At 47.7% G+C, this 27677-nt stretch overlaps 3 protein-coding genes across 13 annotated transcripts in view; 1 reads left to right on the forward strand and 2 right to left on the reverse strand.

The window, feature by feature from the left end:
• LOC128751617 (MAGUK p55 subfamily member 3-like) overlaps positions 1-26031 on the forward strand; it is a 39032-nt gene extending 13001 nt beyond the window's left edge. For 7 of the 9 annotated variants that reach the window (XM_053852771.1, XM_053852777.1, XM_053852776.1 and 4 more), the window contains one exon: positions 108-1178. In XM_053852771.1, coding sequence (XP_053708746.1) covers positions 108-287 — 180 coding nt within the window. In that variant the 3' untranslated portion in view covers positions 288-1178. Of the gene's footprint in view, positions 1-107; positions 1179-1338; positions 1443-1747; positions 3154-3228; positions 3272-5084; positions 6901-12440; positions 16959-18171; positions 25794-25878 lie in introns of those variants that run through there. The other 2 variants (XR_008413266.1, XR_008413265.1) reach the window with 2 other exon arrangements.
• Positions 617-15986, reverse strand: LOC128751616 (transient receptor potential cation channel subfamily M member 4-like). Its single transcript, XM_053852770.1, has 29 exons — positions 15933-15986; positions 15754-15851; positions 14006-14067; positions 10912-11089; positions 10666-10846; positions 9585-9754; positions 8315-8492; positions 8121-8185; positions 7792-8031; positions 7610-7712; positions 6411-6529; positions 6044-6340; positions 5878-5979; positions 5567-5695; positions 5373-5502; positions 5098-5243; positions 4620-4732; positions 4456-4557; positions 4345-4391; positions 4050-4282; positions 3608-3723; positions 3407-3539; positions 2947-3121; positions 2596-2761; positions 2347-2528; positions 1963-2095; positions 1784-1856; positions 1492-1585; positions 617-1373 (listed from the first exon to the last, which is right to left on the reverse strand). The coding sequence occupies exons 2-29, from the start codon at positions 15829-15831 to the stop codon at positions 1348-1350; spliced, it is 3771 nt and encodes a 1256-aa protein (XP_053708745.1). The 5' UTR covers positions 15832-15851; positions 15933-15986; the 3' UTR covers positions 617-1347.
• Positions 16189-27677, reverse strand: LOC128751615 (transient receptor potential cation channel subfamily M member 4-like). 3 transcript variants are annotated; one of them, XM_053852767.1, is made up of 28 exons: positions 26706-27085; positions 26205-26266; positions 25843-26020; positions 25596-25776; positions 25067-25236; positions 24464-24641; positions 24270-24334; positions 23941-24180; positions 23759-23861; positions 23573-23691; positions 23206-23502; positions 23040-23141; positions 22753-22881; positions 22560-22689; positions 22103-22248; positions 21629-21741; positions 21473-21550; positions 21366-21412; positions 21069-21301; positions 20633-20748; positions 20432-20564; positions 19974-20148; positions 19623-19788; positions 19374-19555; positions 18584-18716; positions 18417-18483; positions 18160-18268; positions 16189-17139 (listed from the first exon to the last, which is right to left on the reverse strand). In XM_053852767.1, exons 1-28 carry the CDS (start codon positions 26847-26849, stop codon positions 17114-17116), a joined length of 3822 nt encoding a protein of 1273 aa, XP_053708742.1. In that variant the 5' UTR covers positions 26850-27085; the 3' UTR covers positions 16189-17113. The 3 variants fall into 3 exon arrangements, with proteins under 3 accessions (XP_053708742.1, XP_053708744.1, XP_053708743.1); XM_053852769.1 differs by having other exon boundaries at positions 26662-26711; XM_053852768.1 differs by lacking the exon at positions 26706-27085 and adding an exon at positions 27465-27677 and having other exon boundaries at positions 16190-17139.

The following is a 27677-nucleotide window of genomic DNA, read 5'->3' on the forward strand; positions in this document are numbered from 1 at the left end:
CCGGCTGCAACTAGTGATGATGTCACATAACTTTTTCCATGGTTTGTTAGTAAATATGTTCCTGGCATCTCTATTGTCACTTATGTTTATTTTGTGTCTTGATTTAGGACGACGACCTGCAGGAAATGCGCCAGTCGGCCATTCAGATAGACCAACAGTACGGACACTTTGTAGACCGGGTCCTGATCAAGGAGGACTCGGCCAGTGCCTGCACAGAACTCAAAGGTATTTTGGAAAGACTAGAGCGGGAGTCCCTCTGGGTGCCTGTCAGTTGGGTGAGGACCTAGAGAGACTCTCACAGCCTGAACGCCGAACGCTGCACTGGTCGAACCGGAACGAGGCGATGGCTCCACCTGCTGGACAGATGGGTACTCAGACGAATCACATGGCTTCCTCCAACTGTTTACTCCCGTTTGCACACACCACTATGTGTCAGGATGGAATCCCGCTCCAGGATGGTTCACGTATTCCTCTTCACTCCTGTCGGAGAACTTCTAGTAGCATGACGTTCCAGTCCTTATCACAGAATGCTTCCTTAACTCCATAGACATCCAGCAGAAGGAGACCGAGAATGCAGTTTTTCGACGACACTGTCAGTCAAAGTTTACACATGAGATGTAACAGGTTTATTTTTTATTGAAGACTTGTTTTCAGGAAACGCATGACTGCTAGTTATTTAACCTCAGATGTAAATAGCAACCACCTCACTCCTCACGTGCCAACGAACGATCTCGTAGCACCACGATGCAACCCGCCGACCCCGAGGCCGTGGCTTCTACCTGCTCCGTCCGATTTTGTACAATGTATTTTTGTCAGCAGAAGAGACAATGTTTACTCCTCCAGAAGTGGCACCTTCATGCTGGGAGAACTTCAGGTCTTGGAAAAACAGGTTGGAAAGTATTTCGTACTTCATGTGTCTGTACTCTCAAGATGGAGTGTTCACCTCGAATGCTCTGAGACTTTGTGTTTATGAAGAAGTTAAAGGATAAAGCTCTGACTCTGAAATCTAAATTTAAAAGACGTGATCAGTTCAGGTGACGGACGATTCGTTCTTCCCGTCCCTCATCTTCATTCATATTGACGTCATAAGTCCTCGCCATCTTTCTTCGTGTGTGAAGCAGAATGTTGACTTTTTAATGTGACATGTAAAGTGCCATAATAAAGCTCGACCAATCCAAGACTTGTGCCGTTTGCGGGTCCAGGAACGGTGATGTAATGACCACACTGACTGCACAAGCAAAGTAGAAAACTGATCAAATGTACACATTTACAACAAGATCACAGTAGAAGGTCCTGAATGTTATGAGATGACAATCGATGGGGGCTGTGTTTGTGCAGGCTCAGGAGTCATCTGGGAGACAGCGGAGTCAGCTCTGCCAGAGAAAGAGATCATCATCATCATCTTCATCATCATTATTTCCAAGCTCTGAACAGGCCTGTAAGTAAGTGTGTTTAGATTTATTGAGATGTTAATTGGACCTGGAACTTTACCTTTTATTTGTGGAGGTGACCGGTCACATTTAATGACGTCACTCTGAGACAGCGCTTCCATCATCCAGGAGAGGGCGCTGCAACAGTACTCCACCTGGGTCACATAAAACCTGCGGTTATTACTGTAGTGTTGTCGTGAAAGTCTTCAACATCTCAGGTCCTAATGACCCATATGATAAGTTCATAAACTTTCATGCTCCATTTGACGACTACAGTCGAGATTTTCCCTTTTATTTGGATGATGTTTTGACTACAGGATGTGAGCCTGGATGAATACGCACTGGTCACTGACCTGTGACTCCAGCAGCCGCAGTCTTCGATCATGATCCCGGATCTCTGTCATCTGCCTCACCACACTGTCCACCCTGTGGAATGATACGCACAGTGTCAAAGGTGTTTTGGTTCCATGGCAGCTCTTCCATGTATCGACAGATCTGGCACATTAGTGACCATGGAGGAGTTGAGACGTACTTGACGGCGGTACTCCTGATGCGGGCTGTGTCGCTCTCCCTCTGCTTCTTATTCTGAGCCGTCAGCAGGTTTTCCTTCTGGATGGCCTCCCACGTGTTCAGGCGACTGGCCTGTCTGCCGCGCAGCTCCAGAACTGCTCACCACATCACACCCTTACTCTTCCCTTCATCAAACCCATCAAGGCGGTTCAGTTGGCCTCTTCCTATTGTCAGGATGCATCCCTTTCCCCAGCCTCTCCCCCTCAACCTAACCATTAAAAACACATGCCTAACCTGAACCAGGACTCTGAACCAAACTGGAACCCAGTTATAATAATTTGAAGTTTAAAAAAAAAAGAATTGAGGCTTAAACTTGTTGGTGTTTCCAATACTTGATTTGATTTACCAAAGTGTGTGCTTTTGACTGACGGGATGAGACGGATGTAACGCTTGACCATGAGGTGCAGGTGTGAGATGATGATGAAGGGCGGAGCAAGACAAGGCCGCGAGTGGTACTCCACAATCAAGTTGTAGCGCTGGAACTTCCAGTAGGTGTCGCTGCGCTCCTGCACCTTGGAGAAGGTGTGGCTGCAGATCAGATCAGGGATTAGACAGAGACAAATGCCAAGCATGTTCAGCTGGAGGAAGCCAGTACCTGAACATGGCGATGAGCAGGTTGACCAGGAGGATGTTGGTGATCAGCAGGTAGATGACAAGCAGGATGACTGACAGCCAGTTAGCGTAGTTGCTCAGACAAGGCTCGTGTCCCGCTTCGATCAGCGTCACATTGTCCGTGCATGGAACCTCCAGCAGCTTATCAACTGAGAAAGAGACCAGAAACATGTTGGAAAACTTCTGTTCAATTCAGCTGACGTTGGAGTTTAAATTTGATACTGCAGCATCCCAAAAAAACCCAGCCGAATGGGTACCATCAGACCCAGAGAATCTGATTCTAATATCCACAGCTGGCAGGTCTGCGACACTGGTGAAACGCTGAGTGACTCACGGTCCATTTCATTGATGGGGATCTGTCCAAAGATGTGCAGGTAGGGTCGGTAGAAGACCCGGCGGAAGATCCAGTTGGGCCGCGGGTCATAGTCGTAGAGAATGGCCTGGTTGGCCACTCCGTACGCCATGAGCCACACAGCCAGGAAGAAGAGGAAGAAGAAGACATCCTTCATCTGTGAAGAGCAGACATCAAAGAGTCAACATTGTAAAGAAGGTTATTCCTTCTCAGTTTTAACTGCAGCTTCTATTAACATGTGTTTTTTTCCTTCTATTTCTCTAGGCAGATGTGTCCTTGAGCAACCGACTGAACTGTGTTTGTGCAAGTGAGTTTACTCCTCTGGATTTCCACAGCTCAGAGAGTTCAGTCCTTGTTGACACTACCTCAGTGTGTGACTGGGTTTGATGTTCAAATCCCACTGTTTCCAGAAGCACAGAACAAACCCCTGCATTTTCCCCACCATTTTTCCCACGATGATGATCTTGGGCCCAAGCTGTTTGTGGATGGCGAAGATGTGGATCAGCCTCAGTGTGAAGACCATGTAGTCTATCGCCATCACTGCGCGTCCAAACTCAAAGGACCAGTGGAACATCCTGGAAGACTCAGCTGTTAGTGAACCTTTGAACACAGCAGCCAGCACAGACGTGAGAGACAGAGTCACCTGCAGCACAGAGCCAAGCAAAAGAGGCCGATGGCCGTGAGATCGCATTTGTTCCACACGTCCTGGATGTAGTTCCTCATTTTCTGCACCACAAAGTTGCTGCCCACAAAGAAGGTCTGGAAAGACATGTTCACATTCAAGATCTAATTTGAGAGACTACTGACAAGAGGAAACCTTTGTTTTCAAAGGTCATAATTTCACAGAGTAGTCAGCTAGTCAGCAGGTCAGTGTAAATCATAAAAGCCAGTCATTTGATTTGACCCGAGGAGCTTTAACTATGCAAAGTTGGTTTAAAAAAAATACTATTCCTGATTCTAAGGCACCAAAAATGTGACTCATGACCAGTGGTGACTGTGGTGTCAAAGCTTTGCTGCTTGGTTTTTCACACACACAAGCACCTGAGAGCCTCAAGTTGGTAACAGGATTCTATAAATGTTCCTACCTGTCGGATCTCCTCACACACCAGGGTGAAAACCCAGAAGTAAAGCACCAGTTCCAGATTTGATGGACCTTCAGGGGGCGGCGGCTTGAAGTCTACCAGCAGGACATAGGCAAACAGGAAGAGGAAGAGGAAGTACATCAGCACGTTGCCCAGGAAGGAAGTGACTGGAGCGAACCAGAACTGTCTCCATCGTGACACCACGAATGGCCTCTTGGAGTTGGACTGAGTTGCCACTGCAGAGGAAACATGGCCAAGTCAGAAGAAGTCTCAAGGGTGTGAGTCACGGGATACTCACCTTTCAGGTTCTCTTTCAGAGCCTTCAGCTCCTCGGCGTCTTCCTCACTGCAAATAAAACATGCCTGTCACAAGAGAAAAGCAAAGCGAGGAGTCTTGAGTCAGGATTTACTTTTGGACAATGTCCGCAAGAGAGAAGACGGTGGCATCATTGCCGTACAGACTTTCTCTGCTGTGGTGGATCTCCACAGGCTTGATCTCCTCATCTTGCTCTCTGTAGCACACATGAAGTTCAGACGGAAGCAGAAGGACTAGAGAAGAAGAGAGGATGCTGACCTGAAGTTGATAAGGTCTGAGTAGATGAGTGGCGGCAGGAAGAAGGTGACCAGCAGCTTCCAAACGTCTGTGCTTCTCTCCATGTCTCCCCACCAAATTTGGGACAACAGCGACTGCAACAGAAGGACACGTCCTTAACCTGCTCACTCATGGGGACCTGAAGGAGCCGCTGCAACCTAACACCTTCATTGAAGCTTCTAGATTTCTATACTTTCAGACACGACTTTCAGCTGATGGTTTACAGTGTTGATGTCAACAGACCAGCATACAAACACCTGTCAGTTAGTGACACAGGTGAACTATGTTAACTTAATAATGTGAGACTTGGGGTTCATCAACATTTATAAATAAACAAAAAATGTTTTGCTCAAATGCAATAAATAAATATCCATCAATATATATTCGATAACCACCTTTATTACACTAATAATGCAGGTGTAATTACACTCTCATTCCATCACACAGAGAACTGCTTCACCTGGACACCGTCATGGCTGAAGAACAGTCGAGCGTCGGCCGCAGTGGCCATCTGCAGGCACGTAGCTCCACCCCACACTGGAGACTTCCTGATCAGGAGCGTGAAGGAACGACGCTCACTGCTTTGGTAACACTCGCCAAACACATCTGCACAGACACACATCTGCATTGAGCCTCGTGGTCCATCACTTTGTGCACTGGAGTGTAAACTATTCTTGAAGAGTTCTGGGGCTCCTCCAAGGCTTTATTTGACTGGAGACAGTGGTGTCGTCTCACCGTTGGCTATATCTTCAAACCTCTGGGCCAGTTCCTTCATGGCCAGCTTGTTCTCCGTCTCAATCTCCAGCTTGGAAAGCTCCCTTAGGATCTTGCAGCCGCCGAGAGCACTCAGAACCGCTTCCCCAGCCTGACAGAGAAACAGTGTGAAGCCTTGCCACAGAAGAAGACCCTCTGTTGGTGAGTGGACTCACCATCTCCCAGAAGTAAACAGCCATTTCGCTGCGGTTCTGCAGGACGGCCCAGATGAAGAGAGCCGACCAGGGTGAGAGGCAGCGCTGGCTGCGGTACAAACACTCGGCAAGCAACATCTTGTTGATTTGCTGGGCCAATGAAAAGAAGCAGTGAGACATGAGGGAACATTGCTGTTTGAGTCAAAGGTCAAGAAGGCTTGGCTTTTGCAATCTCACTTATCAAGACATAAAAAAACAAAACCAAAATGGATCCTCTCACAGTCCGACTTTGGAAAACAAGGCATGAGGACGGCCCGGAACCTTAGACTGACCTTCATCCCCTTCCGAGTGCTGAGTTTGATGCTGAGCCCAAGAGGCTTGTAGTAGAACGGCTCACAGACGTCGCCCATCAAGTCCCACAGCAGCCTGGAAACCTGCATCACCAATGACACGTTGGAATCTCCACGGACGTTGAAGGATTCCCTTCCTCTGATTCACCTCATAAAGGCTGAGCTCCTTCGCAGATGCTGGTCCCGTCAGTGGGTTCCACGGGCCTTTTGTCGGGGACCCTCCATCCAGGTTGACCAAGGATCCAGCCGATGTCAGCCTCTCATTGAGGCGCCTCTGCAGCAGCTCGTAAGCTAGAGAGCTGTCAGACAGTGACTGGTAGAGACTCTCCAGCCGGCCGTAGGTCAGATAGTCCAGGATATTCAGACCGTTCTCACAGAACAAGCGCACAAACTGAGGCTTGTCGTTGATCAAGGCGTCGGTCATGGATTCCTCCAGGTCCTCATACTGAGGATGGGAAACATCAGCTTCAGATGGGGTGATTCACATCCTGACTTGAGCTACTCTTCAGTCTCACCCTCCACTGAATGTCTCCGTTGAAGAGCTCCGATTTGGCGATGTCAACTCTGTTCCAGGCCACGGCCAGTTTCAGCTCCTCGATGTGCTCGCTTGCCTCGCTGGCGATCTGTTTGCTTGCTAAACACAGACACAGTACAGTCGGGGACAAGCTAATGTTCAACTTTCTTCCCTCAGGAGGATCCAACATTCACTGTTTTCCTTTACTTGTCAGCAGCTCCAGTGAAAACGAATACAAAACTAGTGAAACAACATTCACTCAGCGACAGAAATGGTGATGTCCTTGCAGTAGCTGGGCCTGGTCGTTGAGCGGCACCAAAGATGGCGCTCCGTGGATGTTCATGTCAAAACAACGATGTAAAAAGCTCGCAGAGAAGACGATGTTTGGACTGACGAGGAAGTTGAGCTTTTAACTTACAAGCGTTGCAGCACTTCAGATGACACCTCAGATGCCATCAAACAGAACTCTGGTCTTCCTCACACTACAGTAGGTAAGCAGCAGCCTGGGTACAGGCTCGTGTTGGCACTTTCTCACTCTTAACTCTAGCCCTTGGTTCTTCATGACGTCACACTTGACTCATGTCACACGTCATTGCTGAGCAATGTTTTATTTCCTCTATGTTGAGTGAGACGTTTTGGAAATGGCAGCTCCAGCTGTAACCTCTTGCATGGGCGCTGATCATCTTACTCTGTTTGGTGAACCAGCGGATGAGAAATGGGCAGAGCCAAAGCCGACTTCAACGGTATTTTGCAGTCGTACAGCTGTTAGAGGTCTGTTGATGCTAACATTAGCCTGGATGCTAGCTGACCGTTTGTTTAGAAGAAACACACTCATTGATGTTTTGTTGTTAATGTCGAACCCGGTCGACCCTCTAGGTGACTGATGTGTGACATGAGGAGAACGTAAACAAACGGAAGAGTCGTCCTCTTGTCCCTGTTGTTTGTCAGTCATGTTATTCACTCCACGCGTCAGTGTCCTGGGAATCTACCCCGACTTCATGTTCCCAATTGGTTTCAAGTCAGCTCTGAAGCCTCGGCTTGAAGGGATCATTTGCCCTCATTCTCAGGAGTATTGAGACACGCTACACTGTTAGAGTGCTGGGGCCAAAACCCAGTGCTGGGGTGAGAACTGGGACATAGGTTTAACTCTCAGATATTTCAGGAGAATGAGTTTCTAAAGTTGACTTTTAAGGTGCTGACCTTTGACAAGAGCTTTCAGGAGAACTGTATCAAAGTCATCATGACCTTCTTGGTCCCCATTGAACACAGTGATGAACTCTCGGTTCTGATAAATACTCAGGGCCTGCGCACACAGAAGGACAGACATGTGATACGACTGTAGAAAGGCAGTGCTGGAGGAGAGGAAACCGACACCAACTTACACTGTCCACCAATTTCTCCAGCTCTTCTTCAGCTGGAAAGTATTTCCAGACCTTCTCCCGCACCCAGTCCCTGAGCTCCGAGCTGAGACCCTCAGTGGTGCAGCCCTCTGCTGATGAAGATGTAGGGCTGAGGGCGATACACGGGACAGCTTCCACCAGCTCACTGACCAGGTCTGCGGCAAGACCAGTCCCAGCCAGGACCAGCCAGGGCTTAGACTTCCTCAGAGACATCTCTAATCGCTGAGGGTGTGGACACAGTCAACAAAGAAGTGATAAGACTCCAGCGGCAGTAGAGACCAGTTGCATCATGCTGCTCTCAGCGCCATCACCTCCAGCATGCTGCCGTCTCCTGAGATCAGCATGCACAGGACAGGGATCTCAATGCTGCCGCTCCCTGTTGGACCAAGACAGAGACTGGGTCAAACCCGGGTTCTTTTGTTCCTCACATGGCCAGGTTAGCTCAGCTGAGATTCAAACTTCCTGCGAAGCATGGATGAAGGTGGGTTTCGCTGCTGGCTCTCACCCCAAATGCCTGTGCGCTGGTGAGAAATGTACTCCTCCAGACTGGCTCGGAACGCAGTCTCTCCCCCCCGACGGCCCACACTCCCGTCGTCCACCAGAAGGAAGGCCTGGCAGTTGTTGTCCAGACAGTAGGAGTCTCGAGAAGTGTTCTGGACGTAGTAGCGAGCGGGAAAGCTTCCCTTTATGACAGGAGAGGAAAAAAACAGTCTCTCAATTCTGTCTTTTGAATATTCATTTGAATCACTTGACACAGGTTTTGGCGTGACTGGCGACGGTCACCAGCAGTCACCGGCAGGGTAGCATCATTGAAGTGTGGCCGGATGGTTTCCAGCCACCAAACAGACCTCAGGTACAAATTTTAATGGCGATGCTCTCATCGCGACACACTATACAAGAAAGTTGCAAGAGGCTGATTGTGTTACACAGAAGCTTGTTCCTTTGACTTGAAGAAAAAAAATACTTTTTTTCTTGCAATTTTTGCCTTATTTTTGTGCTGCTTTGAGTAATATATTTAACAGTACGATAATTCAGGACAAAAAAAAAAAAATTAGCAATGAAAGAGGGGGGAAACGTAAGCCAAAAAAAAAAAACAATAAATATAAAAACTGAAATAATTAGTCATGCAAAACAAAAGATGAATGAGAATGTGATGTCTCTTCATTATCATGAATCATATGTGAAATAAGTTGAAAAATCGCTAGCTGAATCCCAGGTGAGGGAGGGGTGAAATATTCTGTGGTTCATTCCCACACTCGAAGAACCAGCACTAGCAACTAGTGACCATCAGACAGTCTGGTCAGAACCGGACACAGAGGGTCTGTCATGGTCCAGAAAGTGTCCACCATGCTGTTCCCAGCTCAGGGTGGAGGAAAGCTCTGGACCCAGGTGCTGTCTCACACTCAGGCTCGGTATGTGCAGGGTTGTGTGACCCTGGCAGGCAGGAGCTTGTTTTCGTTTGAGAAGCAATAAAAACTTGTATCTGAGCTGTTTTAAATGGATTTCAATCCATTTACAGTCAAATAAAATGACTGATGAAAACGTGGAGGCCTTGAGTGGAAGTACTTCTTTATGTGTTGTTTTGTTTGTGAATGAAGAAGTCCATAGATGTGCTGCTGGAAGGAGTGTGTGACACATGGAGAGGAAAGTCAACAGAGGGTCATTTTGTTGTATGGAGTTTTCTGTGGAAGGAGCTGATTTGGGCTGACATAAAAACACAGTGGAGTCCAGGCAGTTCGAGTGAGGCTGAAGTGACTGAGGGATCCGATGCTCACCTGAGCGTTGACTAGCTGCTGCCTGTTGTGCACCAGGCCCCAGGGGGCCACCCCCACTGCCATGACCTTCTTCTGAGACAGAGCTGAAGCTGCAGCACCATGGTCTCTGACTGCCTCACCAACACATCGAGACACGCCCTCTCTCAGACCCCCAGTCAGGATCCAGGCTCCTGGGCGGGTGGGGGGTATAACAGGGAGTATGAGAACACAGTTCCACAACTAGTTCCTCCACATTCAGGAGTTTGAGCTGCTGCTACAAGCCTGAGCTTGAACTGTTCCCTGAGCTTATCACGACATCACAGGTTGCTATTCCACGCTTAAAACCTCAACGTAGGTGACAAATACTCCTTGTGTTACTTTTACTTTTCACTCCCACCTGCAAAAGCTGTGTCATCATTTAAAGCAACACGTTTACTTGCTGTTTATTTATTTATTCACGAGACACCAAAAAATGTATATGTATGTATACGTATGGAACATGTAACATGCTTCATCATATATATATATATATATATATATATATATATATATATATATATATATATATATATATATATATATATATATATATGTTATCTTTAATAAATGGATTGAGCTACACACCTTAGTGAGCGCTCCAGTGACTGACCCGTCACTTGTCAAAACATAAGACTTAAAATCAACCTAGTTCATTTTTATGTAGATTATTTATGTCATTTTTATGTTTCAATATTTCTAGCCAGGATTCCAAATTTTCATGACACTGTTGTTATTTTCCCATGCATTTATCGATATCTGTCTCTTCTTTGTAACTTCTTCTTATCAACATAAGGATTTACATTTTTTCTTCTTTACATTTGTAGGAAATTGTTTGATTTCGTGCTTTAATGTTCACTTGTTTTTCATTATTATTGTTGTTGTTTTTTTATTGGGTTTATTAATGTTACATTTTAACCTAGCAAACGTTGCGGAGCCTCACTGAGCTGCATCCCAACGTTCTGTTGCTAATATGAAGTGATGAGACTCAGGACACAGTTGCTTCGCTGCTAAACTAAGACCAGCAGTGCTCCCTCACTGTGAGGTCATTCACACGGGCTCTTACCAGTGCTCTGCGCCGCCCGGACCAGTCCGTTCCTCAGCACTTCCCTCACCCATGTCTTCATCTTCGCTCGACCCTCCCCCCCGACCACTGACACCACCAGGTTGGGCGCAGGGAGACCCCAGTGAACCGTCATGAGGGTGTAGATGACTTGAGCTGAGGTGTCACATGACAGGCGGAGGAACTGGACAGCACAAAGGTGTGAGATGAGCCGTCCGTGATGCAGCAGCGCGTGTGTGTTGCACTCACATGACTGTGCCTCCGTCCGGCTCCGGCGAACTCCAACTCCCCGAAAGCATCGGTGGGGGTCTCTGAGGAGTGATGCCTGCTCTCCCACTGAGTGACGATGGCCGCGCCGAAGAAGTCGCCCGTGGCCACAGAGGTGTGGGCGTCCCGCACACCCCCACACTGGCACAGCGCCCCATTGCTGCCACACAAGCACAACAGTTTAGCTGAGATGACCCAAACATGGCACCAGAGAATGTTCAACTCCAGACTCTGCTGGATAGTTCCTGGATATTTCCGTATATTTGGCTCAGTCAGAGCAGCAGGTCTTTAGCTGAACGTGTGTCCTGTGACTCAATAATGGATAGGCCCCTGAATTCCTTCCTCTTGAGACCAGGACTTAGATGAGAAGCAGTGAAATGCATTCACATCTGCATCAAAACTGAAGGCAATGAAACAAAACTCTGATCCAGAAAGGTTCCCGCAGCAGCAGCAGCAGTTCTCCCTGGGAAACACTCAGAACCAGAGTCAAGGACAAACACATCTCAGGATCCCATGAGAAACTGCTGCGTTACTCAGAATGAAAGTGAAAGTACGCTTCAAGCCTAGGTGTGGGACAGCCATCATCAATATTAATGTTGGGTTTATCACTTCAATCCACAATAGTGTCAAAAACAATCCGCGCTTGGTGCCATCGCTCCACCATTCTCCACCTTCACTTCCTTCTTCTAGTGCAGAGGTGGGCAATTGCATTTCCAAAAGGACCACATGAGAAACTGTAACTGCTGAGAGGGGCCATCATCAAAAGAAAGACAGCGATGACTACAAAACCTGACGGAAAATATCCAAAATATGTACTTGAGTAACAAGGACAAAATGAACCTAAAAAGATTAAATGTAAGTTAGGATATTAACAAGTGTAAATATGCCATGAAACCTATTGAAATATTTCATTTAATATGCATTTAATTTGAACATAAACCAACATAACTGTGGACCAGACGCTCAGGATGAAAAGGCAATTTATTCCAAAATATTTTCAATGTATTCGATGTATCAAATGTATTTTGAGAAACTAGAAAAACACACAAAAATGGCCAATGAAAACAAAATTATCGTCTTCAGACAAGAACATGCTATGTTTACTGTTGAAGTGGTGGTGGTGACTAAAAGAGAAAGAACAAAAAAAGCTGAAAATTTTCAACATATGAGTTATAGTTTTGGTCTGAAGTCAATGAAAATACAGGCATTGGGCCGCATGTGGCCCCCGGGCTGCAATTAGCCCAGGTCTGCTCTAGTGTGTCAGTGTTCATCAACCATCACAGAACTTTGCTAGTAACAATTGTGGCCCGTGAAGGGAGGATATACTCATTTATTTACAACAGTGTTCTTACAAAATAAGTGTCTTTTATTTTGTCAGTCAATAGCAGCGACTCACGGCACCTCGGTTGATATGAACAATGAAGCCCTTGCCAAAGTGCCTGATATACCAATTTCTATGATTCTTTTATGAGCGATTTGCTCATGTTCTGCTTTTATTTTGTCGTCCTTAGTATCTTCAGTCTCGGTGAGGTGGCAGGTGAGCGCACACACTTGGGACTCATCAGCCATCAAGCTGGCTCCACCTGGATAAAGCCTCTGCGGCTTCAGAGCCGTGAGCCAGACCCTCCTTCCTCCTTCTGTTTGTTGCTGTGTTTTCATGTTTCTCAAGCTTTTGGTGACAGATTCCCGTTGCTTCTATCCCTGCCTTTATTCTTCTGTGTGCGTGTGTGACTAGTTTGCCCAGACTGTGTTATCTTCTGTTTTATTTTCCTTGTGTTCGACCATGCAGTGGTCGAACACATGGACTCCTCCGTGTGTTCGACCACTGCATGTTTTCTGTTTTATTCCTTTCACCTCCTTGATCCTCCTGCTTGTCTCGGCTCTCCTCCCTGACTTGGTTCACGTGTTCGGTGGCGCCTGCCATTCATTTGTCTGTCTGTCTGTCTGTCTGTGTTGCTCATGTGTTTGTGATCATTAAGCTGCTTCACTTTAACTCTGAGTCTCTCTGGGCCCCACAGAACCGAACACACACTTTAGTCCAGCGTCTTTCAAGCGGGCCGCCGCGGCACACTGCCGGGGGATAAATGATCCTGTTTCACCCCATTTGTCCGGAGATAGAGGTGGGCCATATGATGTCATTAAATCATGACAATTAGAAGGTGTTGAGGAGCCACCAAGGTGAGGAGATCACATGGATTGGCTGACATTCTTTCTATCCACGATACTGTAGAGCTCCAGTGCGTTGATGCGCTGTCCTTCAGTCAAAGCACCACTGCTGTGGCGCTCCTTCCCACACACTCACAGTCAAGAAGCCGCTCACATGCGCAACTTCCAGCTGTTTTAAAACCTGATGCGCCTCTAACTTGACCACACACTTTCACCACAGAACCATGGAGGGTTCTTTATTGATACTCATGGACTGTCAAAGTTTGCTTGGTGGTTTAAAAGTTGGCAAAAAAACAAAATGTAAAGAGAGAAAGAAGCATTGTTTTTATGAAGCAAGTTCAGGCAAAAAATGCTAAGGATTTGTCTGGAAACCTAAAACTACAATAAAATCAACTGATAAAATCCAAACAATTATTTAAAGTAAGTAAATACATAAATCATATTTTGTCATATTGCCCGCCCCTTTCTGGACACATTTGAAACAAACAGATTTTCTGCAATTTGTTTCTGCAAATAGCGTGGCAAAATAACAAGCGAGTGTCAGTAGCTACAGTTTTTCACAAATGAATAGGGATTTTCTATAGGACTGGGTGAGCCCTGGGATTTTTTCAATGAACCAAGTCTGGCGTGGCTAGAAAAAGGTTGGAAAACACTGCTTTAGTCAACTGCATCAGGTGTCCAATCTTTATGACCTGTTCAAAGTGATGTTTTTTTTTTTTTTTTGGTTAAATCTTACAACTTCCTGTTGCTGAATCAAAACCTAGCTCCGCCCCCTGTGGCTTCTGCCCTCATTGTTGGTCATGAGTGGGAGCTGATGCACAGGTGATGTTCCAGGGTCATGAACCACTCCTGGACTCTGCTACTTCAACACACGTCCAGAGTGACGCCGCGGCGCCGCAGCTGCGCTCACCTGAAGGAATCCTCCACAAACGTGCTGCACACTCTCTTCTTGATGATCTTGGGGATCCAGCTCTGCAGGCAGAAACATGGAGTTAGACCTTGGAAACACCAGACGCTAAAGAGACAGAGCTGAGCCTCTCGGTTTATGGACTGTGGGAAGAAACTGGAGTTCCCAGTGGAGATCCCCTCAGCCACGGGGACGTCATGTGACCTCTGCCTTCCTCTGAGCTACAAACATCACCGTCACTTCTATAGCTTCACTTCGATCACTGACAAGTTTATGGAAACTTTGAATGACCCATGACCCCCAGACCAGCCACAGTCACATGACTCGGATGTTTCTCAGCCGCTCTGTGTGAGGAGAACTGTCCGCTGTTGAAGCAGATGAATCAATACGGTTTTGACTCCTAACTGTATCATGACCAGCTGGATTATTCAGGTTCTATTTCTCTGATTTGGTCCCTGAACAGGGAGCAGCTGAAGCAGCATGGAGGAGAACTTGATGCCTTGTATCAGCTCCATCTTCAGTCCCTCTGGGTGGGCTCCTGCGCTGGAGAAGGAGAAGATCCTCCTTCCATAAAGACTAACTCAAAACTGTCTGGATCTGGAACAAAACAATGCGTTCCGCTCCCGAGGAGCTGAGGAAACTGGTCAGCAACTGTGAGCAAACGTGCCTGGAACCATGTGACCAGAGAGTCAAGCAGAAGGCCAGAGGACTTGAGGGGATTAAAGATGTGGGGAGAATGGCAGCTATGCCAGTTATGACGGGAAGCCAAGTCCAGACTTGCACTTTTATTGACTAGAGAGACCTTCAGTTCACATGATCTCCCACCTCTGAGGCGCAGAATTGGAGTGGATGTTGGAAGAAAGTTGGTGACTGGTCTGTAAACGTCCATGGTGACCCAGAGATTTAGGCCTGAGCCCTGACGTCCCACCGCGGCTTCATTAAAATTATATTTGAGTCACACTTGCAGGTTTCAATCTTTTGGAACGATATACAGTACAAACTTTAGCAAACCCATTTTTGCTAAGCTTCTCAACCACCATAGCACGGAGATACTGCCGACCGAACAGCAGCCACAACAGGCATCTCTCCCTCCCTGGAATGTCCTGGCTCAGGATGAAAGCCGCCGTCAACACACCTGGTTCTGAGTATGTGTGTGTGTGTGTGTGTGTGTTGAAAACAGGTTTAGAGTCCAACTCGCACCCAAAACACTCACCTGCGTCAGTGACTGAGAGCGCTGCTAAACGTTTGTTGGGTGTTTTACAACCTGCCACTTTCCAGAGAGAATGGAGGAGCATTTGAAATTCTCAAACCAATCATTTGTCCCCTTGTTTTGGGAGGAGAACTGTGGGTCTCAGTGACGGGGACAGAGCTTTCCTGCGGCTTCTCTTCACGACCCTCAAGCTCCTTCCTGTCCAGGAGGCAGCGGCATCAGATAGCAGCACATATCCTGGCTGAACATGAGCAGCCCCTCACACGAGCGTCTCTCACGCCAACATGTTGACTTGCTTTCATGGTGGCTATTGTCTAGCAGCGTGTAGAATAGATTCATGTTCCCCATGTGACCCGGGGTGGGGTCGCGACCCAGCAGTCTGAGAGTGAAGTCACTGACCCCGTGGGCGCTCAGCTGCAAGTCGCCCTCATGTTTCCTAGAGTTTCAAAGTCAAATGAAGCGAGAAGTGAGGCTGAGGAGCTGCTGCTCTGACCTGTTGAGCTCTGCTGGTCACCACAGTGCACTGGAAGTTCTCACGTACCTGATCTTTCTCCTTTCTAGTGCCAGCCTTCCCTCCTCCTCCTCCCCCTGTGGCTCGCTCTTGCTCCAGCTCCTTCATCCTGCTCTGCCGCTTGACTTCTGATCACAGAGTAGCAGATCAGCCAAGCATCCTGCAGCTCCGCCCACCGCCTGCAGCCAAACTTATCTGCTCCCTCTCACTCGAGTTTTCAGAGCGGCGTATTGACACTAGGCTTTCACGGGTTTCTGCCGAGCCGCGAGGCTCAGCGTACTGTTGACCCAGGCATCTGAATCCAACCGGTTTGAGGATTCCATCATTCCACTGGAAGCAGAAGCAATTCTATCAAGCAGCCAGCTCCAGGTGGCACCATGGCTCCAGCTGCCACAGGTGTTCCCACCTGCTTCCTGAGGTGAGACCCGACTCAGGGGTGGCAAAGGTTTAGATGGAAAAGGGGGACATTCAGGTGGGAGTTTCCTTACGAGCTGCTGTGACACCTGAGAACTATGGGCATTCAGGCCTCCAGCCTCGGGCTCCTTCACACACACACACACACACACGCACACACACGAGTGTCAGGTTGGGTCTGTGAGCCGGGCGACTGCTGAATATTCGGGCGAACCCTGTGAAATCCACTCTCGACATGTGGAGCTCTGAGCCAGGATCGGCTGAGTCACTCCACCACGACAGCTCTGTGTCGCTGTGCTTCAGTCAAACCACTTGAAGGCAAACAGATGAGTTTTTTTTATTGACCTGCAGAACATATGGTGAAGAGTGCCACCTGTGGGTGAACAGCAGACGGCTCACCGAACAGGACAAAAGGAGAGGCGACAGGTCACAACCCCTGGTGAGACCAGAGGAGCTCATCCTTGCATCACAGCTGTTAACAAGTGAACTTTTCAGTGGGCGCCCCCTGGTGGCGCTCGAGCGTGAGAAACGTGCCGCTTCTGGAGCCCATTTCTCTTCATTCTTCATTAAAAGCGTCACTCGCTGACCCATTCCACATGCACATTGCCATATTAGTTAGCAGTTAGCCGCGGCTACACAGTCCCTCCATGTTCCCAGAGGAGCAGTGACTCTCCCCCAAGTGTTTTACCTTCACCTTCATCTGTCAAAGCCACTAACTCCAGAGTGCTGCCTCCCTCCGACTGATACACCCCACCAGTGACACCTGAAGGATCAAGTGGTTCAGGCTGCGGCGCCACACTCTGGACAGCACATTAGCGCAAGTGCGCACACACACACACACACACACACACACACACACACACACACACACACACACACACACACACACACACACACACACACACAGAGTTGCACCTCCAAACTGCAGCACAAACAGAGACAGGCTTCACACTGAAAGCTAACAAGGCACAACGCTTCATCTGGGAGACAACGGAGTCAGATCTGCAGGAGACAAGAGAGAGAGAGAGTCATCTGCTCCACTGTTCAGGCTTCATGTCTTCTGCCAACAACAAACCACCATGATCAACATCAATATGGGAAATATTGTGCGAGCTAGACATGACCTTCGCCTGCACACACACACGCACGCACGCACAGACACACACGCACCTTCAGACTGAGGCTTAACTTTGTGGGGTTTAGCCAAATAGTGTTTGGTCCAAAATTGGTCCCCAAAAGGCCACTAAACAAGCCTCCCCTCCACACACACACACTGCACCAAATAAAGACTCTATCACGTGAATCCAGTTCATCCAGAGATATTAGATGGTCATAACGATAGAACAACGACATGATATTTTGGATTGAAAACATTCCAGCCATGATATTGACCCCTGACTCTTAGATAGATAGATAGATAGATAGATACTTTATTGATCTCTGAAGAGAAATTCCCATTTCCAGCAGCATGACAGGTGGAAACATAAAAGTAAAAAAAAAAAAAAAAAAAAAAAAAAAAAAAAAAAATGCTACAGATAGGAAATTAAAATAAATAACAACAGTTCAGCATGTGAATGTGTGTGTGTGTCACGAACTAAAGTGCACGTGTGTCTTTGGTGTGAGTGTGTAGTGAGTCTAGAGTGTATAGTGTCCATTTTATCGTCCTTCCCGAGAGATGTTGAAGAGCCGAATGGCGTGAGGGAGGAACGATCTCCTCAGTCTGTCTGTGGAGCAGGACAATGACAGCAGTCTGTCGCTGAAACTACTCCTCTGTCTGGAGATGGTGTTGTGCAGAGGATGACTGGGATTGTCAATGATGGACAGAAACCTGTTCAATGCCCGTCTCTCTGCCACTGATGTTAGGCTGTCCAGCTCTGTGCCAACAACAGAGCCTGCCTTCCTCACCAGTTTGTCCAGGCGTGCAGCATCCTTCTTCTTCAAGCTGCTCCCCCAGCACACTACTGCATACATGAGGGCGCTCATGTATGCAGTACATGAGCGCCCTCTTGCATCTTTCCTCACCTGCTGTCACAGTGGACTTCAGCTGTGGAGGAGGCCAGTCATAGTTGATGACGTCACACTGAGACAGAGCCTCCGTCAGCCAGGAGAGGGCACTGCAGCAGTACTCCACCTGGGTCAAGATGGACATGTTGTGTTGGACCGATGGTGACGCTCAGCTTGGCCTGAACTAGTGTGAGACTGTGGCAGTTCCAGTCCAGGTTCTTATCTGCAGACGCCTGCACACCAGTGTTAGCCAAGTGAATCCATAAGTCACTGACCTGTGACTCCAGCAGCTGCAGTCTTCGATCCCGGATCTCAGTCACCTGCATCAACACGCTGTCCACCCTGCAGAACCACACACACAGACAGTGTCAGAGAGCATCACCATGACTCCATCTTCAGTGAAACCATCTAGGACAGTGACCACGGAAGAGTTGAGACGTACTTGACAGCGGTACTCCTGATGCGGGCTGTGTCGCTCTCCCTCTGCTTCTTATTCTGAGCCGTCAGCAGGTTTTCCTTCTGGATGGCCTCCCACGTGTTCAGGCGACTGGCCTGTCTGCCGCGCAGCTCCAGAACTGCTCACCACATCACACCCTTACTCTTATTTGTTCATCACTTCTATTATACTTTTTATTCATTTATTTAATTGTTTCTTTCATTTAATGATTATTATTTTATATTTTTATATGTTTATTTTATTATCATTATTGTTTTAATAATGAGCCTCACACACAACTGTAACTCTCTTGAGCAGGGGGCAATTGCACTTGCTCAGGGGCCGTGAAGCCCAAAGAAAGGAGGCATGATGGGGAAAAAAATCAAGTGAAATGACATCATAAATAAAGGTTTCTTATTTCATTTAAAACACATTCCATTTAAAGACCCTTGGTGTGTCTCAATGGAGTCCAGAGAAACCCCCCGGAAAGAGTCAAATGAAAAAATAAACAAGGGAGTTATATCTCAACTGCACAAACTAAACCTGAGGAGGGCCGCATGAATGCAGTGGAAGGGCCACATTTGGCTCCCGGGCCGCGCTTTTAATCGCTGTTCGGGAGCTCTTCAGCGCAACAGAACAGTCAAACCATGTGGAGAATCATGTGCTTTCTGCTGGACAGTTCAGGACAAGCCAAGCCTTGGTGGGTGGATCAAAACACAACTGGACTCGGAAGAGAGCGGCACTTGGATGGGAATCGCTGCAGCTCAGTGGAGCACAGGAAGAGAGAGAGACTCACCAAAGTGTGTGTTTTTGGCTGACGGGATGAGACGGATGTGTCGCTTGACCATGAGGTGCAGGTGTGAGATGATGATGAAGGGCGGAGGAAGCAGCGGCCGCGAGTGGTACTCCACAATCAAATTGTAGCGCTGGAACTTCCAGTAGGTGTCGCTGCGCTCCTGCACCTTGGAGAAGGTGTGGCTGCAGATCAGATCAGGGATTAGACAGAGACAAATGCCAAGCATGTTCAGCTGGAGGAAGCCAGTACCTGAACATGGCGATGAGCAGGTTGACCAGGAGGATGTTGGTGATCAGCAGGTAGATGACAAGCAGGATGACTGACAGCCAGTTAGCGTAGTTGCTCAAACAAGGCTCGTGTCCCGCTTCGATCAGCGTCACGTTGTCCGTGCATGGAACCTCCAGCAGCTTATCAACTGAGAAAGAGACCAGAAACATGTTGGAAAACTTCTGCTCAATTCAGCTGACGTTGGAGTTTAAATTTGATACTGCAGGATCCCAAAAAAACCCAGCCCAATGGGTACCATCAGACCCAGAGAATCTGATTCTAATATCCACAGCTGAGAGGCCTGCGACACTGGTGAAACGCTGAGTGACTCACGGTCCATTTCATTGATGGGGATCTGTCCAAAGATGTGCAGGTAGGGTCGGTAGAAGACCCGGCGGAAGATCCAGTTGGGCCGCGGGTCATAGTCGTAGAGAATGGCCTGGTTGGCCACTCCGTACGCCATGAGCCACACAGCCAGGAAGAAGAGGAAGAAGAAGACATCCTTCATCTGTGAAGAGCAGACATCAAAGAGTCAACATTGTAAAGAAGGTTATTCCTTCTCAGTTTTAACTGCAGCTTCTATTAACGTGTTTTTTTCCTTCTAGTTCTCTAGGCAGATGTGTCCTTGAGCAACCGACTGAACTGTGTTTGTGCAAGTGAGTTTACTCCTCTGGATTTCCACAGCTCAGAGAGTTCAGTCCTTGTTGACACTACCTCAGTGTGTGACTGGGTTTGATGTTCAAATCCCACTGTTTCCAGAAGCACAGAACAAACCCCTGCATTTTCCCCACCATTTTTCCCACGATGATGATCTTGGGCCCAAGCTGTTTGTGGATGGCGAAGATGTGGATCAGCCTCAGTGTGAAGACCATGTAGTCTATCGCCATCACTGCGCGTCCAAACTCAAAGGACCAGTGGAACATCCTGGAAGACTCAGCTGTTAGTGAACCTTTGAACACAGCAGCCAGCACAGACGTGAGAGACAGAGTCACCTGCAGCACAGAGCCAAGCAAAAGAGGCCAATGGCAGCCAGATCACACTTGTTCCATGCGTCCTGGATGTAGTTCCTCATCTTCTGGATCACAAAACTGCTCCCCGCAACAACAGTCTGGCAGGAAGCAAAGCAGAGTCCCAATTTGAGCCCAAATGTTCATTTAAAACCTATCTGTCTGCAGTGAACCAGCCTCCCTGTGCCCAGCAGCAGAGATATGCCTCTGCTGCTGCTTAGTTTGCTTACAGAATATTTTAACTGTGCTTAGATTCGTTTTTGCACATTTGGGCATAAATGTCTTAGAACCTATTCATGCTAAGGCCTCAATTTAGGCTTCGGTCTGTGAGACTCAAAGGATGTTTCTGACTACATTTTTCGCTGCCAGTTATTGTTCCTATTATTGATTTAACAAATTGAAAAAGCACATGGGAACCTACCTGGCGGATCTCTTCACAAGCAAATGTGAAAACCCAGAAGTAAAGCACCAGTTCCCGAGCAGATGGACCTAGAGGGGGTGGCGGCTTGAAGTCCAATAAGAGGACGTAGGCAAACAGGAAGAGGAAGAGGAAGTACATAATCATGTTGCCCAGGAAGGAAGTGACTGGAGCGAACCAGAACTGTCTCCATCGTGACACCACGAATGGCCTCTTGGAGTTGGACTGAGTTGCCACTGCAGAGGAAACATGGCCAAGTCAGAACAAGTCAGAAGCATGCGGAAGAATAGAACCACCAACCTTTCATGTATTCTTTCATGGCCTTCAGCTCTTCTGCATCCTCCTCACTGCAAATACAAAAACATTCAAGAAAGAAAAAGAGCCATCACTCTTGAATTGCGACTTACTTTTGGACATCCGCCAGAGAGAAGACACTCTCTCTGCTGTGGTAGGTTTCTTGCGGCTTCTCCTCTTCATCATCTTCTCTGTAACACATGAAGTTCAATGAACAACAACAGGACTTCATAGCAGGAGGGAACGCAGGACGAGAGCTTCACACCGACCTGAAGTAGATCAGCTTTGAGTAGATGAGTGGCGGCATGAAGAAGCTGACCACCAGCTTCCAGACGTCTGTGCTTCGCTCCATGTCGCCCCACCAAATTTGGGACAACAGCGACTGCAACAGAACAACACTACCTGTAAGACGACTCAAAATAACTGCCATATAAGTTCAAACCTTTTATTACAGTAACTCACTTCCACACACTGTTTTCATCTTCGGGCTGACATTTTGGGTGCATGGATGTTAACAGGAGAATCATTCCATGGACAGAGAAAGACCTCCCTGTTGTGGTTTTCTAACCCAATATTATCCTGATCGATACCTTTTTCGCAGGTGACAGTATAGGTATGTAGCGAAACCTCCTCATAACTCAGCAGCTCACGCTTGTAGATTGTAGAACCGTTGATCGAATGCACACTGACGTCTGTTTACGTGGCTGTACACTGTCATTCCATCCCACAGTGAACTGCTTCACCTGGACTCCACTATGGCTGAAGAAGAGTCGAGCGTCAGCCGTAGTGGCCATCTGCAGGCACGTAGCTCCACGCCACACCCGAGACTTCCTGATCAGGAGCGTGAAGGAGCGACGCTCGCTGCTTTGGTAACACTCGCCAAACACATCTGCACAGAGATAGATGCAGGTTTGGAGCTGCTCCCAGTTGTCACAGCTTGCACTTTTGACATCAGCAACCGTTAGTTTTCAGCAACAGACCATGGGGATTTTTATTGTTCTAGAGTGCAGCCTTCCAGGCTCAATTTGAAATCCTCACTCTTGGGTTGGCTTCTGAGCTGGTTTTCATCCCACCTCTTAAAAAGACTCCCTTCTGTAGTGTACTGCAGGGTTCAGTTTTAGGTCCAATGTCATTTTGCATTGATGATGCCCTAACGTTCAGATCTGTGATGGTTGTAGATGTGATTTATTCACTACTCACCATTGGCTAGATCTTCAAACTGCTGGGCCAGTTCCTTCATGGCCAACTTGTTCTCCGTGTCACTCTCCATCTTGGAAAGCTCCCTCAGGATCTTGCAGCCACCAAGAGCACTCAGAACCGCTTCCCCAGCCTGACAGAGAGAGACATGAGGTTTACAGCTTTGCCAAAGAATACACCTATTGAATGGACTCACCATCTCCCAGAAGTAAACAGCCATTTCTCTGCGGTTCTGCAGGACGGCCCAGATGAAGAGAGCTGACCAGGGTGAGAGGCAGCGCTGGCTGCGGTACAAACACTCGCCAAGCAACATCTTGTTGATTTGCTGGGCCAATAAAAAGAAGCGGTGAGACATGAAGGAAATATTTTCGTTTTGTTTGAATGAAAGGTCAGGAAGGTTGGTGAAGACAGTAGAAATGAATGACACATGTCGAACAGCGTACAAACTTGGTGACAAAGGGATTTTCCATCCACCCAACTGACCTTCATTGCCTTCCGTGTGCTGAGTTTGATGCTGAGACCGAGAGGCTCGTAGTAGAACGGCTCACAGACGTCGCCCATCAAGTCCCACAGCAGCCTGGAAACCTGCATCACCAATGACACGTTGGACTCTCCATGGACGTTGAAGGATTCCCTTCATCTGATTCACCTCATAAAGGCTGAGCTCCTTAGCAGATGCTGGTCCCGTCAGTGGGTCCAACAGACTTATCATCGGGGACCCTCCATCCAGGTTGACCAAGGATCCAGCCGATGTCAGCCTCTCATTGAGGCGCCTCTGCAGCAGCTCGTAAGCTAGAGAGCTGTCAGACAGTGACTGGTAGAGACTCTCCAGCCGGCCGTAGGTCAGATAGTCCAGGATGTTCAGACCGTTCTCACAGAACAAGCGCACAAACTGAGGCTTGTCGTTGATCAAGGCGTCGGTCATGGATTCCTCCAGGTCCTCATACTGAGGATGGGAAACATCAGTTTCAGATGAAGTGATTCACGTCCTGACTTGAGCTACTCTTCAGTCTCACCCTCCACTGAATGTCTCCATTGAAGAGCTCCGATTTGGCAATGACATCTCTGTTCCAGGCCACAGCCAGTTTCAGCTCCTCGATGTGCTCGCTTGCCTCGCTGGCGATCTGTTTCCTTGCTAAACACAGACGTAGTACAATGATACGTTTCTACGGGGCTTAGCAGTTGACATTTAAGGTGCTGACCTCTGACAAGAGCTTTCAGGAGAACTGTATCAAAGTCATCATGACCTTCTTGGTCCCCATTGAACACAGTGATGAACTCTCGGTTCTGATAAATACTCAGGGCCTGCGCACACAGAAGGACAGACATGTGATACGACTGTAAAAAGGCGGTGCTGGAGGAGAGGAAACCCACACCAACTCACACTGTCCACCAATTTCTCCAGCTCTTCTTCAACTGGAAAGTATTTCCAGACCTTCTCCCGCACCCAGTCCCTGAGCTCCGAGCTGAGACCCTCAGTGGTGCAGCCCTCTGCTGATGAACATGTAGGGCTGAGGGCGATACACGGGACAGCTTCCACCAGCTCACTGACCAGGTCTGCGGCAAGACCAGTCCCAGCCAGGACCAGCCAGGGCTTAGACTTCCTCAGAGACATCTCTAATCGCTGAGGGTGTGGACACAGTCAACAAAGAAGTGATAAGACTCCAGCGGCAGTAGAGACCAGTTGCATCATGCTGCTCTCAGCGCCATCACCTCCAGCATGCTGCCGTCTCCTGAGATCAGCATGCACAGGACAGGGATCTCAATGCTGCCGCTCCCTGTTGGACCAAGACAGAGACTGGGTCAAACCCGGGTTCTTTTGTTCCTCACATGGCCAGGTTAGCTCAGCTGAGATTCAAACTTCCTGCGAAGCATGGATGAAGGTGGGTTTCGCTGCTGGCTCTCACCCCAAATGCCCGTGCGCTGGTGAGAAATGTACTCCTCCAGACTGGCTCGGAACGCAGTCTCTCCCCCCCGACGGCCCACGCTCCCGTCGTCCACCAGAAGGAAGGCCTGGCAGTTGTTGTCCAGACAGTAGGAGTCTCGAGAAGTGTTCTGGACGTAGTAGCGAGCGGGAAAGCTTCCCTTTATGACAGGAGAAGAAAAAAAACAGTCTCCCAATTCTGTCATTTGGATATTCATTTGAATCATTTTAAAAAGGTTTGGCAGAGACAAATGGTTTGGTGCGTCCCGGAGAGTTGCATTCCATCTTGACTGCTGTCACCAGCTCTAAGTGGAAAGTTGAATTCTGACTAAAGCACTCGCTCAGTTTAAACATGAGTTGCAGGGTCAGTCGACTGCAGCAGGCAGGTGTTTATTTCTTTGAGACAAAAATTAGTCACTGACATTTAACATTTCCAAAGAAATACTGAGTGAAAAATTGAAATTTGAGGAAAATTGAGGAATCTGCTTTTCCAGGTTTTATTATGTTTCTCTGTTGTTGATGAATTAGTCCATAAACAGGATTTAAAAGTTCAGACTGATGTGTTTCTGACAGATCCGATGCTCACCTGAGCGTTGACTAGCTGCTGCCTGTTGTGCACCAGGCCCCAGGGGGCCACCCCCACTGCCATGACCTTCTTCTGAGACAGAGCTGAAGCTGCAGCACCATGGTCTCTGACTGCCTCACCAACACATCGAGACACGCCCTCTCTCAGACCCCCAGTCAGGATCCAGGCTCCTGGGCAGAGGGGTAGGACAGGGGTGTGAGAACGAGAACACAGTCATTTCAATTTCAAACAACTGCCTACTGATTTTTTTTCTGTGCATTTATGCATATACAATTCTCTCATATTTATTTTCTGTTGATTTTTGTCTTCTCTTTATGTTCACTTATTGATGTATTTTATCCTTCAATGAGAAAATTGACATATTTTCGCTACTTAAGGTCACCTCTAGTTAGAGCCAAACTAGTGAAGCAAGAACGTTTGGATTTATATGATAAAATTAATATGTTTAATAACATGTGGGACAAACAACTAAGAGCAGCAGTACTGTCTCTGATGTCATCACTGTGAGGTCATTCACACGGGCTCTTACCAGTGCTCTGCGCCGCCCGGACCAGTCCGTTCCTCAGCACTTCCCTCACCCATGTCTTCATCTTCGCTCGACCCTCCCCCCCCACCACTGACACCACCAGGTTGGGCGCAGGGAGGCCCCAGTGATCCGTCATGAGGGTGTAGATGACCGGAGCTGAGGTGTCACATGACAGGCGGAGGAACTGGACAGCACAAACACGTGAGTAGACCTGGTCTATAGTGTTTGTGTGTGAGTGTGTTGCACTCACATGACTGTGTCTCCGTCCGGCACCGGCAAACACCAGCTCCCCGAAAGCGTCGGTGGGGATCTCTGAGGAGTGATGCCTGCTCTCCCACTGAGTGACGATGGCTGCGCCGAAGAAGTCGCCCGTGGCCACGGAGGTGTGGGCGTCCCGCACACCCCCACACTGGCACAGCGCCCCATTGCTGCCACACAAGCACACAAAGACAAAGATAGTGATGTATTTCGTTGATGTAAATTAAACATATCAAAGAATAAAATACTACTAAGTAAGTACTAACTACTTATTCACACTATGTAATGGGAGGAACTTGGCCAGTAATGAACCATTATGAAGGACTGATTTGAATCTTAAGAAGGTGTGATCACCTGAGCGGATCCTCCACAAAAGTAGTGCACACTCTTTTCTTGATGACTTTCGGAACCCAGCTCTGCAGGAATCAGAAATCCCATGTTGGCAACATAACACTGAGTTGCAGAGCAGCAGCAGCAGCAAATAATAGAGCAGGCAAATGTAGAACATACAAGATAAAAGTGATTATTAAAAACTTAATAACTCAAATCACTGACCTGCCGTCAGAAAATGATTGTAATACTGGTTGTTTCCAGACTGAACATACACGCATAGTTCAATAAAACGTTTGGTTGGAAACGAACTAATATAGAGCTTTTTTTTTTTTCATTTTTGATAGGCGTCCGTTGGTTGTCTTGAATTTATGAAAGTTCTATAGATCCCGCCAAAGGCTATCATGCGGTCACATGACCCGCGTCCTGAATGGGGACATTTTGACATTATAAAATGCAAAATAGGATCATATCACAGTACCAAATCATCTCTCATATGACGATGGTGACGAGATTTGGATTTACCAAGGTTTCTCCATCACTATTGAGCACATACTCTTCTTCTTGTCGAAGCTCCGTGACACGACTGCCACCTGCTGTTCGATTGGCTAATTGCATCCGGAATCTTCTTCCTCTTTTTTGGCTTCTGGTGTCTCCACAGCAGATCATCTTCCTCCATCTCACCCTGTCCTCTGCTTCCTCTTGTCTCAAACCTGCAAACCTCCTTCACCACGTCAATAAAGCTCCTCTTAGGCCTATACTGTAAATAGCAAGGATTGTACGGACCAGACGTGCGTTGGATAATTTCATCCACGTTCCTGCGATTCTATGTTTGTGTGTGAAAGAGTTCTAATTGAAGGAGGGAATAGTGGCAGGCAAATGATGACTGTTCTCTGTAACAAACATAAAAGCATAATCTTTGGCTGCGCATCTTTACTTCATCTAACATTTTGTAGCAGTAGGACATTTATTCACTTTTTAGAACAATGCTCTGCATATCAACAAACCTTTGTCTTCAACTTTAAAGCGAAATAAATACATGAAGAACAAGATTTCCTTTTTTACAGTGAAGACAAGTTTAATTCACAGCAAATGAAATGAAAGGAGAACTTTAATATGAAGTCTTCGGATTTCTAGTGAACAGTGGTTTGCAACCTTGCACGTCACTACCTAATAAAGGCCATCTATAATCTAATCTAATCTCTGGCACAACCCAGGGCTTCATGCTTGATCCAGCCACACCTGTCGGCCTTTGAGGATTCTAATCAGAATATTGTCACTCACCAGGTCTTTCTCTTTCTCTTTCTTGCTTCCAGACTTCCCTCCTCCACCTCCTGTGTCGCGCTCCTTTTCCAGCTCCTTCATCCTGCTCTGCTGCCCGACTTCTGATGGCAGAGCCACAGTTTGGCCAAGTCTTTAGCCAGTCTGCCGCTCTCGCCACTGCCAGACTTATCAGTCTACAGCAGACCGTTACCCCAAACATTTTTATCAAACCGG

Source organism: Synchiropus splendidus, chromosome 19 (assembly GCF_027744825.2).
Source record: "Synchiropus splendidus isolate RoL2022-P1 chromosome 19, RoL_Sspl_1.0, whole genome shotgun sequence".
NCBI classification, from domain to species: Eukaryota; Metazoa; Chordata; class Actinopteri; order Syngnathiformes; family Callionymidae; genus Synchiropus; species Synchiropus splendidus.

What these genes read in the sequence shown, in the direction of transcription:
- LOC128751616 (XM_053852770.1), bottom strand. Translation starts at nt 15,831, where the DNA reads ATGAAGGAGCTGGAGCAAGAGCGAGCCACAGGGGGAGGAGGAGGAGGG. An exon ending in TTTGTGGAGGATTCCTTCAG is followed by an intron (nt 11,090 to 14,005) that starts GTGAGCGCAGCT and finishes CTTGTGTGGCAG; the next exon opens with CAATGGGGCGCTGTGCCAGT. An exon ending in CCAGCGCACAGGCATTTGGG is followed by an intron (nt 8,186 to 8,314) that starts GTGAGAGCCAGC and finishes TTGGTCCAACAG; the next exon opens with GGAGCGGCAGCATTGAGATC.
- LOC128751615 (XM_053852767.1), bottom strand. Translation starts at nt 26,849, where the DNA reads ATGATCTGCTGTGGAGACACCAGAAGCCAAAAAAGAGGAAGAAGATTC. An exon ending in CCGGGCGGCGCAGAGCACTG is followed by an intron (nt 25,237 to 25,595) that starts GTAAGAGCCCGT and finishes CCCTCTGCCCAG; the next exon opens with GAGCCTGGATCCTGACTGGG. An exon ending in TCAAAGCTGATCTACTTCAG is followed by an intron (nt 21,551 to 21,628) that starts GTCGGTGTGAAG and finishes CATGTGTTACAG; the next exon opens with AGAAGATGATGAAGAGGAGA.